Genomic DNA, 17670 nt, shown 5'->3' with positions numbered 1-17670 from the left:
AAACAAAGTATAAAAAATATCAAACAACATAACAATCAAGGCAAAGTACAAAACAAATGCAAAAAAACCCACCAAACAGCATCAAAAAAGACAAAGAAATAGGTAAAACAGTGAGTCAACAAATAATTAAAATCAAAGGGATTCAGCCAAATGCTAGAGTAAAAAGAATGGGTCTTAAGCTGAGTTTTAAAAAACATCTAGGGAGGGTGCCAGTCTATAAGGTGCATTGGAAGTTTATTCCAGGCGGTCGGCCTGGTATTACTTTGGACTTTTCACCGCGTTGGCTTTTCACCGGGAATGAAAGCATCGGCCTGTAGTAATTTGTGACCAGATTTGACTGAGAGACTGCCATCGCGCAAATTACAGCTTTTCACCTGAGGAGACTCGTCACATACTAGAGCATGTCTGAAATAAGTGTCAGAGCTGAAATCGACGTAAATATGAAATAAATGCCCAAACATGTAGCTATGGTGTAATGTTAGAGACCACAGAAGTGAACATTTTCAAGCCTGTTTTCTCAACTCGCTGTTTTCGGCAAGACATTAATTACTCTATAAGCCATATCTCCAAAACTGGTGGGCCAAACTGAACAACCAATATGTCAATTTGAAGCTATCCAATGGCAGTCCCTCAGTCAAATTTAGTCACGTTTATTTGTTGTGCTCCCGGTGTGTAAAGACCTTTATTGTGGTTAACCCATTCAGGCCTGAAAAAAAATTCTTCTAAATCCTGACAGTTTTCTGAAATACCTATGTTTCTAGGCCTATATCACTCAATATTTCAAAAATGATCTGTAATTGGCCACCGACCCCCATCTGAAAGTATGTTGTTCCAGGGACCTCCCCAGAAGCAAAGATTTGAGTTAAAAACGTTCGTTCTGAAAAAAAAAAATCCAAATTTTAGGCACATTTTCACGATTTTTCATAAATAGCAGACCTACAAGCTCGTAGCACGCCACTCGTTGGCGCGCTATGAGCTTGTAGATCTGCTATTTTTCAATAGCTAAATTATAACATAATGTTTAAAACACCAAAATGGGTTCCCGTTCAGAATGGGCTAAACGTTTGACCTCTCTCTCTCTCTCCCATCTCTCTCTCTGTCTCTCTCCCTCTCTCTCTCAGGGCATCCCGGAGCAGTGGGCTCGCCTGCTCCAGACCTCCAACATCACCAAGCTAGAGCAGAAGAAGAACCCTCAGGCCGTCCTGGACGTCCTCAAGTTCTACGACTCCAAGGAGACCGTCAACAACCAGAAGTACATGAGCTTCACGTCAGGAGGTATGGACTAGTACTGCGTAATGAACTGTACATATAAATACATACACATAGACCGTCAACAACCAGAAGTACATGAGCTTCACTTCAGGAGGTATGGACTAGTACTGCGTAATGAACTGTACATATAAATACATACATATAGACCCGTCAACAACCAGAAGTACATGAGCTTCACTTCAGGAGGTATGGACTAGTACTGCGTAATGAACTGTACATATGAATACATACATATAGACTGTCAACAACCAGAAGTACATGAGCTTCACTTCAGGAGGTATGGACTAGTACAGTGTTTCCCTGTGTGGAACACAAACTGTACATAACGTATACACTGAGAAACACTTTATTTGTCCCTTTCCCCATGTACTTACACACATAAAGAATATGGAATGCCGTTTCCCCTCAGTCACTTGCTGTGCGACATAAGACATCAAGCCTATTTAATAAATGACATAATATTTTGTATAATTATATAAAATTAGAATATAATAAAAACAACCAGAAGCACATCAGGAGGTACACAATACACTTACTGTAGATTTGTTGAGAATTTTTGTGAGGAAGGCCTCTGTATGTTGTGTGACTCTCACTTTCCCTTATGCGTATACTATATGCACGATAGCAATCGCTAGTTTAGATAAGCGTAACAGCGCGCCCATAGTCAGTCACACCTCCAGGCGCAAACATGGGAGTCGGCATAATGCATTGTGGTTAGCGCGGCTGACCTGCCGTAAGGTAATTAACGGGTAGCGCCGGCCCTAGCAAGTAGTGCCAAGGCCTAGCGCAGCGCGCAAGCTAGGGCCCATAGTGTTGGCCATGCCTTTGGCCTGGTGGAGACAGTAACCAGCTAGGACCCATAGTTTGGGCCATGCCTTTGGCCTGGCGGAGACAGTAACCAGCTAGGACCCATAGTTTGGGCCATGCCTTCGGCCTGGTGGAGACAGTAACCAGCTAGGACCCATAGTTTGGGCCATGCCTTCAGCCTGGTGGAGACAGTAACCAGCTAGGACCCATAGTTTGGGCCATGCCTTTGGCCTGGTGGAGACAGTAACCAGCTAGGGCCCATAGTTTGGGCCATGCCTTTGGCCTGGTGGAGACAGTAACCAGCTATGACCCATAGTTTGGGCCATGCCTTTGGCCTGGTGGAGACAGTAACCAGCTATGACCCATAGTTTGGGCCATGCCTTTGGCCTGGTGGAGACAGTAACCAGCTAGGACCCATAGTTTGGGCCATGCCTTTGGCCTGGTGGAGACAGTAACCAGCTAGGACCCATAGTTTGGGCCATGCCTTCAGCCTGGTGGAGACAGTAACCAGCTAGGACCCATAGTTTGGGCCATGCCTTTGGCCTGGTGGAGACAGTAACCAGCTAGGGCCCATAGTTTGGGCCATGCCTTTGGCCTGGTGGAGACAGTAACCAGCTATGACCCATAGTTTGGGCCATGCCTTTGGCCTGGTGGAGACAGTAACCAGCTATGACCCATAGTTTGGGCCATGCCTTTGGCCTGGTGGAGACAGTAACCAGCTAGGACCCATAGTTTGGGCCATGCCTTTGGCCTAGCGGAGACAGTAACCAGCTAGGACCCATAGTTTGGGCCATGCCTTTGGCCTGGTGGAGACAGTAACCAGCTAGGACCCATAGTTTGGGCCATGCCTTTGGCCTGGTGGAGACAGTAACCAGCTAGGACCCATAGTTTGGGCCATGCCTTTGGCCTGGTGGAGACAGTAACCAGCTAGGACCCATAGTTTGGGCCATGCCTTTGGCCTGGTGGAGACAGTAACCAGCTAGGACCCATAGTTTGGGCCATGCCTTTGGCCTGGTGGAGACAGTAACCAGCTAGGACCCATAGTTTGGGCCATGCCTTCGGCCTGGTGGAGACAGTAACCAGCTAGGACCCATAGTTTGGGCCATGCCTTTGGCCTGGTGGAGACAGTAACCAGCTAGGACCCATAGTTTGGGCCATGACTTCGGCCTGGCGGAGACAGTAACACCCTTCATTTATGCATTTTTATTAGCATGCCGTTTCTATAAGAGAACCTTTTTTCTTTTGATTTCAGACAAATCCGCGCATGGCTACATAGCGGCTAACACTTTGGTAAGTACTGCATCTTTTATTTTTTTAAACATATGTTTATTGATTTTACAGTACAAAGAAGTATTTTCAAAACAATTTACATATATTTTTCCCCCCCACATCCCCATGGCAAGTACTGCATCTTAAAGTTGGTCATTTCAAATGTGGTAACGTTTCTGAACATCTTCCTTTTGAATCTTAGAATGCTCTCGGGGCAACGATTATCAACATTCCCTCATACTTGTTTTAACCTAAAACATTCTAATTCTATAGCGATATAGGTTACCGTCAATATGAAGCAGATCATTTCAATGCATTGTAAAGGGGAGATCCAATTTGACCGTTAAGTGTTAATAACAATAAGCATTTAACTATAGATATATATATGGATCTTACATATAGTTATACTAGCTGGACAGATGTGGGTGTTGTTAACCCATTCTGATCGGGCACCCATTTTGGTGTTGGCATCATGTTATGCTTTAGCTATTGAAAAATAGCAGATCTACAAGCTCATATCGCGCCACCGAGTGGCGCGATACGAGCTTGTAGGTCTGCCATTTTTGAAAAATCGAAGAGCGACTGACATTTTTAGAATCTGATCTCAGGTCAGAATGGGTTCATCAGACCAGTGTGTGTCCGGCGGAAACCTTGTATGAATCTGATCTCAGGTCAGAATGTGTTCAGAGAGACTGTCGGCCTCCCTGCATGGACTACAACATTGACCTCCTCTGACCGTCTGTGTGTTACATGACGTCCATCAGCTCTGGCCTCGTCTGTAGCCTTGAGCTGTAATATCAGACACGTCGTTTCTTTAGAAAACCTCTGTCATTTGGAAGTACAGTCAGTTGAGACCCTGTCCCACATTGTGACTGTTGAGACCCTGTCCCACATTGTGACTGTTGAGTGAGACCCTGTCCCACATTGTGACTGTTGAGACCCTGTCCCACATTGTGACTGTTGAGACCCTGTCCCACATTGTGACTGTTGAGACCCTGTCCCACATTGTGACTGTTGAGACCCTGTCCCACATTGTGACTGTTGAGACCCTGTCCCACATTGTGACTGTTGAGACCCTGTCCCACATTGTGACTGTTGAGACCCTGTCCCACATTGTGACTGTTGAGACCCTGTCCCACATTGTGACTGTTGAGACCCTGTCCCACATTGTGACTGTTGAGACCCTGTCCCACATTGTGACTGTTGAGACCCTGTCCCACATTGTGACTGTTGAGTGAGACCCTGTCCCACATTGTGACTGTTGAGACCCTGTCCCACATTGTGACTGTTGAGACCCTGTCCCACATTGTGACTGTTGAGACCCTGTCCCACATTGTGACTGTTGAGTGAGACCCTGTCCCACATTGTGACTGTTGAGACCCTGTCCCACATTGTGACTGTTGAGACCCTGTCCCACATTGTGACTGTTGAGACCCTGTCCCACATTGTGACTGTTGAGTGAGACCCTGTCCCACATTGTGACTGTTGAGACCCTGTCCCACATTGTGACTGTTGAGACTCTGTCCCACATTGTGACAGTTGAGACCCTGTCCCACATTGTGACTGTTGAGACCCTGTCCCACATTGTGACTGTTGAGACCCTGTCCCACATTGTGACAGTTGAGACCCTGTCCCACATTGTGACTGTTGAGACCCTGTCCCACATTGTGACTGTTGAGACCCTGTCCCACATTGTGACTGTTGAGACCCTGTCCCACATTGTGACTGTTGAGACCCTGTCCCACATTGTGACTGTTGAGACCCTGTCCCACATTGTGACTGTTGAGACCCTGTCCCACATTGTGACTGTTGAGACCCTGTCCCACATTGTGACTGTTGAGACCCTGTCCCACATTGTGACTGTTGAGACCCTGTCCCACATTGTGACTGTTGAGACCCTGTCCCACATTGTGACTGTTGAGACCCTGTCCCACATTGTGACTGTTGAGACCCTGTCCCACATTGTGACTGTTGAGACCCTGTCCCACATTGTGACTGTTGAGACCCTGTCCCACATTGTGACTGTTGAGACCCTGTCCCACATTGTGACTGTTGAGACCCTGTCCCACATTGTGACTGTTGAGACCCTGTCCCACATTGTGACTGTTGAGACCCTGTCCCACATTGTGACTGTTGAGACCCTGTCCCACATTGTGACTGTTGAGACCCTGTCCCACATTGTGACTGTTGAGTGAGACCCTGTCCCACATCGTGACTGTTGAGACCCTGTCCCACATTGTGACTGTTGAGACCCTGTCCCACATTGTGACTGTTGAGACCCTGTCCCACATTGTGACTGTTGAGTGAGACCCTGTCCCACATTGTGACTGTTGAGACTCTGTCCCACATTGTGACTGTTGAGACCCTGTCCCACATTGTGACTGTTGAGACCCTGTCCCACATTGTGACTGTTGAGACCCTGTCCCACATTGTGACTGTTGAGACCCTGTCCCACATTGTGACTGTTGAGACCCTGTCCCACATTGTGACTGTTGAGACCCTGTCCCACATTGTGACTGTTGAGACCCTGTCCCACATTGTGACTGTTGAGACCCTGTCCCACATTGTGACTGGCAGGCAATTGCATCAGTGTTCAAATGCCCTAATAGTTTAGTCCCCTAATAGTTGGTCTTCTGTTGTAAAGCTCTCTCATTGTCTCTTCCTGCAAGATGTGTTTTTAAGCCTGTTAAAATAGCATAACAATAAAGCATGATTTTAAAACAAAATGTGAGACACCAGAGGAGTTTATAAATGATAGCCAATAGGCCTATGGTCGAATATGACATCAAGGCATTTAATAGCAACTCAAGTAGTAAGTTGCTAACCCGGTACTCCAGTATCGCTTGTGTGAGATGGGGGGGGACATGTATGACCCCTAAACCAGTGGTTCCCAAAGTGGGACTGGAACTTTGTTCCAGGGGGTCCCCACGCAGATGATAGTTAGGAACCAAATGGACCCTTATGGGTCTGTAACTCTGAGAGTGTACAAATGGAACCGAATGGACCATAACGGGTCCATTTGGTTCCATTTGAACACTCTCAAAGTTAAATTAACTTTGATTTTACAATATAAATTGGGGTCCCGGTCTAATGGGGGTCCGTGGGGCTAATTAGTGTCAATGTGGGGGTCCTTGACATGAAAAGGTTTGGGAACCACTGCCCTAAACCCCCCCCGACAGTCAGCAGGTAAGCTGTGTCATTGTTCCAATGGGGCGTCTGTGATGCCAGCTGTGATAATAGCTTAGTTGTCACGCATAGTGAGTCTCAATGTTTGTTTTCTGTTCTCTGCCATGTCGCTACATGGACATTTTACTCCTAAACTTAAAATGCCAATCGTCCATTATGTTCCCCCCCCCACCACACGTCACATCACATCACATGTTTCCATACCTGCCAACTGGTATGAGGTCTTCAGGGTCCATACCTGCCAGCTGTTCTGAGGTGGGCGAAAGGGCATCTTCTGTGAGGAACTCTGTTGTTGTCCAATGTTGGTTAACAGTTTGACTGTTTTACACGCTTAACCCGCATTTTAATCAACCCCCCTTCACTGCCGAGATTGTTGTATTACCTTTAGAGCATACGCTGAATTATTTGGGCTTTTAATCCGTGAAAATCGAGCGAAAAAAGCTTCCCCCGTTTGTTATGAACGACCGCACCACCCGCCATCTTGGTACACCCGGAAGACGCAGCACAGGACCCTCCTCCATGAGGCGTTGAACCCCATTAGTTTGCATTGGCCTCAATTTCCCAGAAGCCCTAGCAGCCCACAGCATGTGACGATTTCCGGTTTCGTCATCAAAACAAATGCATCTAGTCTCTATCTCCGCGGCGAAGACGGATTTTCTTTTTATTTATTACATTACGGCGGATTAAACACATAAAACAAAAGGCGGGTCTGTCGTGTATGGCAGCGACAATAACCTGGAGTAATCCACTGTTTTAACTTGAGCAAATGTTTGCGCAGTCTCCTCTAGACTAGGGATTAGCAGACACTTCCCTGGGACATGCTTCCTTGAGCTCCTGATTGTCAGCTTCAAGCTAGATGTAACTTGAGTTGTTTGGAGAAGGTCATCTGGGAGCTGCATGGAATGGAAGGCTCCCCGTTCCATCGGCGTGGAGTAGAAACAAACACACTTGAGCCAAAGAGAACGGATGGGTTTACCCCAGGTTAGAGACTGAGGAGTGGGCTATGGATCCCTGGTGTAACAGCCTAGAATATAACCCCGGGCAAACTATAGCGGCTTTATTGATTGATTGATTGATTACTTGAATACTGATTAATTTTAAATGTACAGGCAGTACCAAAAACACACCAAATGGATGACACAAACAAAGCGAAAGGCCTGTTTTCAACACTCAAAATATCTGGACAAAACCAGAGTGCATTAAAGACAAAACAACTACACAAAATATTGGAAATAATACAGTTTACATTAATAATAATCACATAAAAGGAGGTGTGGGGGGGGGGACAGGGACACACACAGAAGGAAACTGCAGTTTATCTACATATCTAACAGTGACACGCTCAAAAGCTTGTAGATCTGCTATTTTTTGCAGAATGTTCCCCCTTGATTCAGGCACTAGACGGGCATGCTGGAGTTCACGTGGTTTTAATGCCTTTTTTCGTCGGAGCTTGCTGAACAGAAACAACCAAACGAAAAACACCAGAATGCGTTCGTTCGTTGTGGATGCAGTGCTGTTGAATTCCCCCCCCCCCCCCCCCCCCCCCCCCCCCCCCCAGGGCGGGGGAGAGAGAGAGAGAGAGAGAGAGAGAGGAGAGATGCGGTGTGTCTGCCTCATGCTGGGGTTATGCTGGAACGCGCCGGGGGGGGGTGTGGTCACTGTGGTGAGGTCGTGACAGGTTCTGTGAGCTTAGAAGTGGCTGTATGTAGTACCCAGCCCAGGGTATCTGTCAAACTGGTATTCCCTGCCCATGGGACTTCCTTCTCTCTTTCACGGCCGTCACAGTTCGAGAGGTGACTCGACTATTCTTGTATAACCCCCCCCCCCCCCCCCCCCCCCCCCCCCCCCGACTAAATCCCCCTAATCTCTAATGTGCTACAATGACATGACAAATGACATGTTCTTAAGCGGGGTTTATCTGATCTTGACAAAACAAACAAGACAACAAGTTCCCTATTGCCCCGGTTTATCTTATCTTAGAGACAGACGGGCCGCTTCCACAAGGGAGCTGAGCCGCTGGTAATTGTTTCTTCAGCTGAAGCCGGTTAGAAGGCACGACTCTGGAGACAAACGGACTGACTGGAGTCATCATGACATCAGCCCTGAGGTCATCATCACTGTTGTTCGGGATTCACCCTTTTTCCCGGAGCTTTGAGGTGTGGTTATGAGGTTATTAACGGTCGCAACGGGTTCCTATCGCCAAATCAAAATGGGTTCAGAGCTGAGTCAGATCTCCTGAGGGAGGCGCGTCTGTGTAGCCTGACGGACTATCTGGACATAAAAAAAACAAATCCATCCATTCTGTGAGGTTACTGTAGGTTTCTGGCTTAGTTAAGGTTAGGTTTAGAGGCAGTGTTTGGTTTCTGGTTTAAGGACTTCAGTGTTTTGTACCGTACAAATGTATGTATAAGTAGAGTTAGGGTTAAAGTTAGGGTTTGGCATAGTTTTTGTGAGTTTAGGTTTAGGTCTAGGCATAGTTTTGGTGAGTTTAGGGAGGTTAAGGTTAGGCATATAACCACGCCCCTCTGGGAGAGAGAGTCCTCAGTGATGTCATCACTGATGACATCACTGAGGCTGCAGTGCTGGACAGTAACAAAGTACACAAGGGGAGGCTTCCACGACTGCACTGCGACCCAGTACTTGAGTACTGTACTTACTTACATTTTACTACTTTACTTGAGTATTCATATGTTATGGACTTTCAAAGAACAAATATACTACTTTTGATTATGTATTGGAATTGGGAAAAGTACATTATGAATTAACCCAATTTCAAATGGCAAAGTGTCACAACGCTTCACGCAACCAATTGCGTGAAGCTTGTAAATCTGCTCTTTTCACTATTATTATGAAACATTTTTAATCTTGTTTCTACATTTGAATACAGCAATGCATTGATATTAACCCATTTTGGTGTTAGCTATTGAAAAATAGCAGATCTACAAGCTCATAGCGCGCCACTCGGTGGCGCGCTACGAGCTTGCAGGTCTGATATTTTTGAAAAATCGAAAAAACGACTGACATAGAAACATAGCTATTTCAGAAAACTGTCATTTTCAAACAGACATTTTTAGAATCTGATCTCGGGTCAAAATGGGTTAAACACTTATTATTATTATTATTTTTAAGCAAGCACTCCAGTACTTTAACTCAAGTATACAGTCGTGACTGAGCGTCTTTCTCTTGTAGTTGAGTATTATTTGACCAGGAGGAGTATCTCTCTATGGGGTTGAGTACCTTACCCTCCACGTACGGCCTGCCAGCAGACACATGGTTGATGCTCTTTCTATAGCTCTGCCAAGACCAGACAGGTCCTTTTTTTATGTGTTCTCCAAAAGTGCAGGCAATTCTTTCTTTTCACTCAATATCAGTTTGACACGCTGTGGCCCCCGGCCTCTCCCTGCTAAAGGCTTCACTCAATATCACTTAGCCTGCATTTAGTCCCTGACGACGATTCTACAAAAATGACTTCTAAATCCTGACAGTTTTCTGATAAACCCATGTTTCTATGTCAGTGTGGTGCTCGACAACTTTCATGTCAAGGACCCCCGGAATTTTCTGTATTTGGCCGCGAACCCCCATCTGAAAATATGTTGTTCCACCAAGGGACGCCCTCAGAAACAACTATTTGAGTTAAAAACGTTCGCTCTGAAAGAATAAATTTTCAAAGGTTTGCGCCACATTTTTCCAAGATTTTTCAAAAAATAGCAGACCGACAAGCTCATAGCGCGGCACTCGGTGCCGCGCTATGAGCTTGTAGATCTGCTATTTTTCGAGAGCTAAAGTAGAACGGAATGCTTAAAACACCAAAAAGGGATTCCCGCCCAAAATGGGTTAGAGTAACTGACTGGCCTCTCCCTGCTAAAGGCTGTGGCCTCGCTGTCATGAGGGATGTAGTCACTGACTGGCCTCTCCCTGCTAAAGGCTGTGGCCTCGCTGTCATGAGGGATGTAGTCACTGACTGGCCTCTCCCTGCTAAAGGCTGTGGCCTCGCTGTCATGAGGGATGTAGACACTGACTGGCCTCTCCCTGCTAAAGGCTGTGGCCTCGCTGTCATGAGGGATGGGTTAGAGTAGACACTGACTGCAGCCTCTCCCTGCTAAAGGCTGTGGCCTCGCTGTCATGAGGGATGTAGTCACTGACTGGGCTCTCCCTGCTAAAGGCTGTGGCCTCGCTGTCATGAGGGATGTAGACACTGACTGGCCTCTCCCTGCTAAAGGCTGTGGCCTCGCTGTCATGAGGGATGTAGTCACTGACTGGGCTCTCCCTGCTAAAGGCTGTGGCCTCGCTGTCATGAGGGATGTAGACACTGACTGGGCTCTCCCTGCTAAAGGCTGTGGCCTCGCTGTCATGAGGGATGTAGACACTGACTGGGCTCTCCCTGCTAAAGGCTGTGGCCTCGCTGTCATGAGGGATGTCGGGGGGATTATTTTCACCTGTGTTCCCTTCCGTTATCCTCTCCTAAAATGATTTTCTCTCTGGGGAGGGAGGGAGGGAGGGAGAGAGAGAGAGAGAGAGAGAGAGGACATCCCCACAGGGCATGTGTTTTATCGTACACAGTAAAATACAGTGTGTTGAATGATGTAGTGCAATGAACTTAAACTCTACAGCAGCCAAACTACTGTAGCATCGACAGTTTTGTTATGACTAAAGATGTAGGAAGTTTCACCACATTATATTATTTAAAAGAAAATAGCTATACAATCTACAAGCTTGCGTGTAGATCCACCATTTTTTTAAGATTGTGAAATGTTTTTGAGTGGTGCAACCACTCAGAAAGGAACAGCTTTGTCCGTGTTCACCTATGTGTTCAACACGTTCACCTAGAGCATCATATAATGAGTACCAGTAGGGGCGCTGTTTGCCAGAAACAGAGACAGAGGACTGTTGCCTGCTAATGAGAGAGAGAGAGAGAGAGAGAGAGGGAGGGAGGGGGAGGAGGAGGGGGGGGAGAGGGGAGTTGCACCACTCAGTGATTTTTTATTAAATATGCAGGCGCTATAGAGCACCGAAGTCCTGACGTAACTCGCTCATCCCGACGATTCCCCTGGTTCGCGGAAGTAATGTCTCTATGGAGAATAACATGGGGTGATCTTAATATCGTCTACTATAAGCGTTGTGGTCCAAAAATAAACAAGCTGTCTCGGCGTTATTGTCGGGAAGGTGTCTCTGTATCGTTTGCAACAGTCAGTCACTCATATATGATACAGTCTGCTTCTAGTGAAAATCTAACTAATTCAGCAGCAGTAACATTAGCGTTTTCTCTCAGTCAGTTGATTCTTCATATCCATATAAGTGAAGCGGCCGGGGTGACATGTTTATTTTTCAAACACAGTTATGTGAGGCGATCTCAAATCGCCTCAATGGGGATTTCAATGCAACTAAACAAATACATGAACCTGGGGACTGACGCCCTCTACTGAAAGTGACGTCAGACTTCGGTGCTCTATAGGGTTTGGTTATTAGTACGTTACGATAAACTGACAGAACAAAATCGTTGTATTTCAGCCGAAATGCAGTTAGGAGTCGTCCCCCCCTCGGGCCAGAAACCCAGCTGTAGTGAGAACCTGTAGTGCGGGGGGGTGGGGGGGGGGGATCTGAGTGAGGTCAGGTCAGGACAGGTCAAGTCTGAGGAGGAGCTTATATTGGGTCTGGCTGTGTTGTTTTGACAAACACGCCTTAGAAAGGAGTGAGGAGTTGCACCAACAACATGGATGATGACTGCTGTGTGCATTCCATGGTCAGTATATAATAGTGTTGCATTTATATCTGGGTGAAAACGTTCATGCAGTGTGGAATCATTTCCAGGCCTTGTTGTGATAGTCTGTCATATACGTATAATATCAGAATTGGCATTTCCTTCAAGGGCGTGTTTGTTTGTTGTTCTCATCTAAACGGGTATTATGTCATGATGTGCGCTCGTCCTTTTGTGAGGTACATGTGAGCACCTCTTCAGTTAACCCATTCTGACCGGACACCCATTTTGGTGTCGGCATCATGTTATGCTTTAGCTATTTAAAAATAGCAGATCTACAAGCTCATATCGCGCCACCGAGTGGCGCGATACGAGCTTGTAGGTCTGCTATTTTTTGAAAAATCGAAGAACGACTGACATTTTTTAGAATCTGATCTCAGGTCAGAATGGGTTCATCAGACCCAGTGTTTGTCCGGCGGAAACCTCGTATGAATCTGATCTCAGGTCAGAATGGACACAGAGATAATGTCTCAGCTTCACTTGTTATGGTGTTCCAGGACAACGTGTGTCTGCTTTTTGTTTGTTTGTTTGTGTTCTCACTTCTCGTCTGTCCTGTAATCAGTATGAGTTCCCTCTGCTGGCTGATTGGATTAAGTTGAAAGTATATTATCTTTTTTATTAAAGAGCTATAAACCCATAAGGTTTAGGCAGTATTCATGTTTTTATTAAAGGGCTAGAAACCCATAAGGTTTAGGCAGTATTCATGTTTTTATTAAAGAGCTAGAAACCCATAAGGTTTAGGCAGTATTCATGTTTTTATTAAAGGGCTAGAAACCCATAAGGTTTAGGCAGTATTCATGTTTTTATTAAAGGGCTAGAAACCCATAAGGTTTAGGCAGTATTCATGTTTTTATTAAAGGGCTAGAAACCCATAAGGTTTAGGCAGTATTCATGTTTTTATTAAAGGGCTAGAAACCCATAAGGTTTAGGCAGTATTCATGTTTTTATTAAAGGACTAGAAACCCATAAGGTTTAGGCAGTATTCATGTTTTTATTAAAGGGCTAGAAACCCATAAGGTTTAGGCAGTATTCATGTTTTTATTAAAGGGCTAGAAACCCATAAGGTTTAGGCAGTATTCATGTTTTTATTAAAGGGCTAGAAACCCATAAGGTTTAGGCAGTATTCATGTTTTTATTAAAGGGCTAGAAACCCATAAGGTTTAGGCAGTATTCATGTTTTTATTAAAGGGCTAGAAACCCATAAGGTTTAGGCAGTATTCATGTTTTTACACAAGTAAAACAATTGAGTGCCGTCCGTCCGTGACACACGGAGATCTTAGCGTACTCCCAGTGATTGATCATAACACCCCCAGGGTCAGACTTCTCTGACGTTAAACATTTAAAAAATGTCTTCAGTCTTCAGACAGTTTTCTGAAATACCTATGTTTCTATATCAGTGGTGCTCAATATCTCATGTCAAGGACCCCCAGAATGATATGTAATTGGCCGCGGACCCCCATCTGAAAATATGTAGTTCCAGGGACCCCCCCCCCCCCCAGAAGCAAAGATTTGAGTTAAAAGCGTTCGATATTCAAAGATTTGCGCCACATTTTCACGATTTTTCGAAAATAGCAGACCTACAAGCTCGTAGCGCTATGAGCTTGTAGATCTGCTATTTTTCAATAGCTCAAGTATAACACCAAAAGGGGTTCCCGCCCAAAATGGGTTAAAAAACTAAAACAAAAAAGGGCACCACTACAGTACATTTCCGTTATGGCTTCTGCCTCCGAACCCCTGCCAATGTTGACTAGTTGTCTGTCTGCCTGCCTCTCTCTTTTGGGGGGGCTGGGTACCCCAAAATTACAGCGAAATTAAAACAAAATACGGCAATTTTCCGCCCAGTGGGGTCCTGAAAATGTGTCTAGCCCGGGGGCCCTTGGGAGGGTAAAATCCGGCCCTGGATGTTACTGCTGTGAGTGTGTACCAGTACTGTACAGCCTTATTGTTGTAGGGCAGAAACATCTTGCGTTATCTCCATATTTTAACTTTGGGGACTTTGGGGGCCTTAATGCCGTCATAATGGCTGATTTGCGACGCGTTGTGAGCTTGTAGATCTGCTATTTTCAGCATGCAACCAAGCGTAAAATTACCTATACTGGATCTCTTGTCCACTAGTCCTTTCCTAACATTTTAGTCTAGTTTCTATCTGTTAACGAAATTGTCAAGACATTTAGCTTAGTTTTAGTCATAATAGCTTTGTTTTCATTTAATAGTTTCCATTTAGTTTTCGTCAGTGAAAAAAGGTAGTCGAAGAACATTTTTCGTCTTAGTTTTAGTCGTCAAAAACAACACTGATTGTGCGTAGTAGCTTATTGTATTGGACTAAATTATGAACTCTACATTTCATGCATGGCTATAATAGACGCACTACTGTACGTCACTTGAAGAAGCATCAAAGCATCAATATCAGTCATCTATATGCAGGAATTAATTGTCGCACTGTTTCCATCTCCTCTGCCGTGCTCTCAAAACGCAGCCAGTGCTGAAAACTCACCCGATTCTGTCAAAGTAATTTATGACAGACCTTTTACAATGTTCCTCATTGCAGAAAACACAATGATTAATACTTAGATTCACGTATAGATAGATGGACCTTTTTTGACCCCGGCTAGGAGTAAAGATGAATTATAATAATAGCGACTTTAAGCAACGACGGCAGTCGGCTCCGTCAACCGGAAATGAATCAGTGCTCGATACATAAACCTGCTCTCTACTACGGCAGAACCTACACTTACACGTAACGTTTACAACGCCATGTCATAACCATGTTTATTGAAATTATAGCTGTCATACATTTACACCGATTGCTCCATCACCTCTCTTATGCTGTGTAATGTGTTGGGCATGCTCTGAATGAAGAAATAACACTACCATATGTCATATTAACCATGTTTATTAAAACGGTTTTAGAACAACACAGATTGCTCCAGCACCTTCCTCTTTCCACTGCTGATCATGTCCAGCACATGTAAGAACTAGAAAAAGTGCCCTTCCGGGCACAGGTCTCCACCAGGTTATCCACAGATCCGTGCAGTTAGAGGTAAAAACACTTTTTGGCCAGTTATAGCGCCACCTTGAGGCTGAGTTGAAATTGTTGATGTGGCATTTCGTCCTCGGCCTAGTGGGAATGTGGGTGCACAATTTCACGGAAATCACGCGATGTGTTCATGATTTGCAGCATTTTGTTTGAAACTGAGCACTCCTGTGAACTTTGGAAGCCAATCTTAACCAATCAGGATGGAGTCTGATAAATCTGAAAGACCCGTTTCGTTGAATGGCTCTAGAGAGACTGTGTACCAATTTGCGTGATGTTTGGACAAAATCTGTAGGTGTACTGTGCAAAAACTGTTTTGCACAAAGCACAAAGCGGCCTCCTGGTGGCGCTATAACAGGCCGTTCTGGAAAGTTTGGGGCAGAGGTTCATCGTTGGCATCCAGGGAGTGTGTGTGCAAAATATGGCATCGACCGGGTTAACGGTGGCCGAGATTAGCTGTTCACGGACACACGGACACACGGACGGACGGACACGCGGACGGACAGAGTGCAAAACATACTCTCCCCACATGCCTTCGGCCTGGTGGAGACAATTAAGCAATATCTGCAAGTTAGCTGATGCGCGACAGGGTGTTTAATTATTTTTTTGACACACGCTGCATAGAGGCGTCACCATGGGAACCAATGTCGCCGACGGCTGTTTGCTTAAAGGTGCAGTGAAATGAAAAAGACGTTTTTCACACTTTTAGACCATATCCGTGGTCATTATATGGGCATACCTAACAATGGATCCCAATTTTTTTTGAAAATTCTCATTTCTGTGTGTTTTTATATCAAAGGTCCATAAAAACGATTGCATTATTTATTTATTAAAACGAAAACGTGCTGCGTGATGACGTGTAGAGATACACATCGATAAAAGCCAATAACAATGAAGCTCACCCGTTTAATTTCCCATATTTGCGCGTCCGTCCATCACAGCTGCTACTGATTACAGAATACTCCGTTTTTATTTCCATTCCAGATAACATCCAGACAGTGTATTACTCGCTTTCAACTTAATCATCACGCTAGAATATGTATCTGAAAACATTATATGGAAGAAATAAGCCACATAACAGTAAACTGGTTGTGCTGGCCGACCATATGATTTATAAACAAACAACACCACGCTGTTGCGCCTAGCATAGCTACCGTCCCTAGATACCGTCCCATCGCCTGAAGGGATGCGACGCTCTGATTGGTTCAGAAACTTCAGACCGGTGTTTCATGTTGAAACACCATTTTCATGTTGTTCACCATTTCTGTTTCACTGCGCCTTTAACGATTTTGACAGCTACGGCGACGGCGTCACAGCTCCAGTAATCCTGCCTAGCGGAGCCGTCCTGAAAACAGCCCCTATTAACTCTTTGCTCCTAGAGTCGCTATATAAATAGTTTGTGTACACAGAGAGAGGAAAACATTGATATATAACCACTTAACAATTTTCAATTTAGCCAGTTTAGCAGCAGACGCTGATCCAGAGCGACTTAAACACCAAACAAGTAGTGACTCAAGAAGCTATGAGGATAGCCGGTAAACAATCCTAGAATGTGTCTGAATCAGTCTTAACATTTTGCGGAGGTGCAGGTTGCTTGGTATGTGCATACATACACTCCCAACAGCGCAGCCTTGTCCCTGAGCGCCAACGCCATGACTGCCTGATGACAATGAGCGTTTAGCCAGAGACTCAATGGTCCCTTAAAGTGAGAAGAAATTAACAGCAGACGGTATGGCCGGTATGCTCGGAGAGGAACGTTACCCTGGATGATCCACCCTGCTGACACCGGACTCAGACATTCAGCCAGTAATGACACATTATCCTTGCTCTCAGGCAGGGCCGGATTAACACCTCTGAGGGCCCCTGGGCACTGAAGCTCGAAGGGCCCTTCACCCGCACGCAACATTTTTGCTGTTTTTTGGAGCCGTTTTGGGGCGGTTTTATGCCGTTATATTGGCCTATTTCCGGTCCCCTTCCTATACAAACCCATTCAAACTACATTTTAATCATGATAGATTCATCGAAAACACCCGTCCTTTTCTATCATTGAAATCATTCATCGTTCTTCATAGTTTGGGATATTATGTGTGTCATTATTATGTGTTTGTTTGTTTTTTGGGTTTTTTTTGGTGAAATTCTCCTTTTAAAATGCTGTGTTTTTTTAGTTTAAAAAATTGGTCCATGTGTCAACTCCTCACATTCAGAACCGTATGCTGTCGTCCGGCCCTCCTGTCAGCCTCAGAAGCTGCAGCGCGTTGTACGACAAGGTAACCCCCCCCCTTTAAAACCACCTCCTCCCCCTTTTAAAACTCCTCCCCCTTCAAGCCACTCCCCCCACCCACCACCC

General features: G+C 45.3%; 1 protein-coding gene across 1 annotated transcript in view; it reads left to right on the top strand.

Annotated features, from left to right (window-relative positions):
• LOC310866841 (serine/threonine-protein kinase PAK 3) overlaps nucleotides 1-17670 on the top strand; it is a 117826-nt gene that overhangs the window by 58151 nt on the left and 42005 nt on the right. Inside the window, exons 4-6 of the mRNA XM_083776596.1 lie at nucleotides 1122-1275; nucleotides 3332-3369; nucleotides 17528-17590. Coding sequence (XP_083632722.1) covers nucleotides 1122-1275; nucleotides 3332-3369; nucleotides 17528-17590 — 255 coding nt within the window. The remainder of the gene's footprint in view (nucleotides 1-1121; nucleotides 1276-3331; nucleotides 3370-17527; nucleotides 17591-17670) is intronic.

Source organism: Protomyctophum parallelum (assembly GCF_964188405.1).
Source record: "Protomyctophum parallelum genome assembly, chromosome: 1".
In the NCBI taxonomy this organism is placed as follows: domain Eukaryota; kingdom Metazoa; phylum Chordata; class Actinopteri; order Myctophiformes; family Myctophidae; genus Protomyctophum; species Protomyctophum parallelum.
The sequence above is the reverse complement of the archived record's forward strand: the minus strand, read 5'-3'. Positions and strand labels throughout refer to the sequence as shown.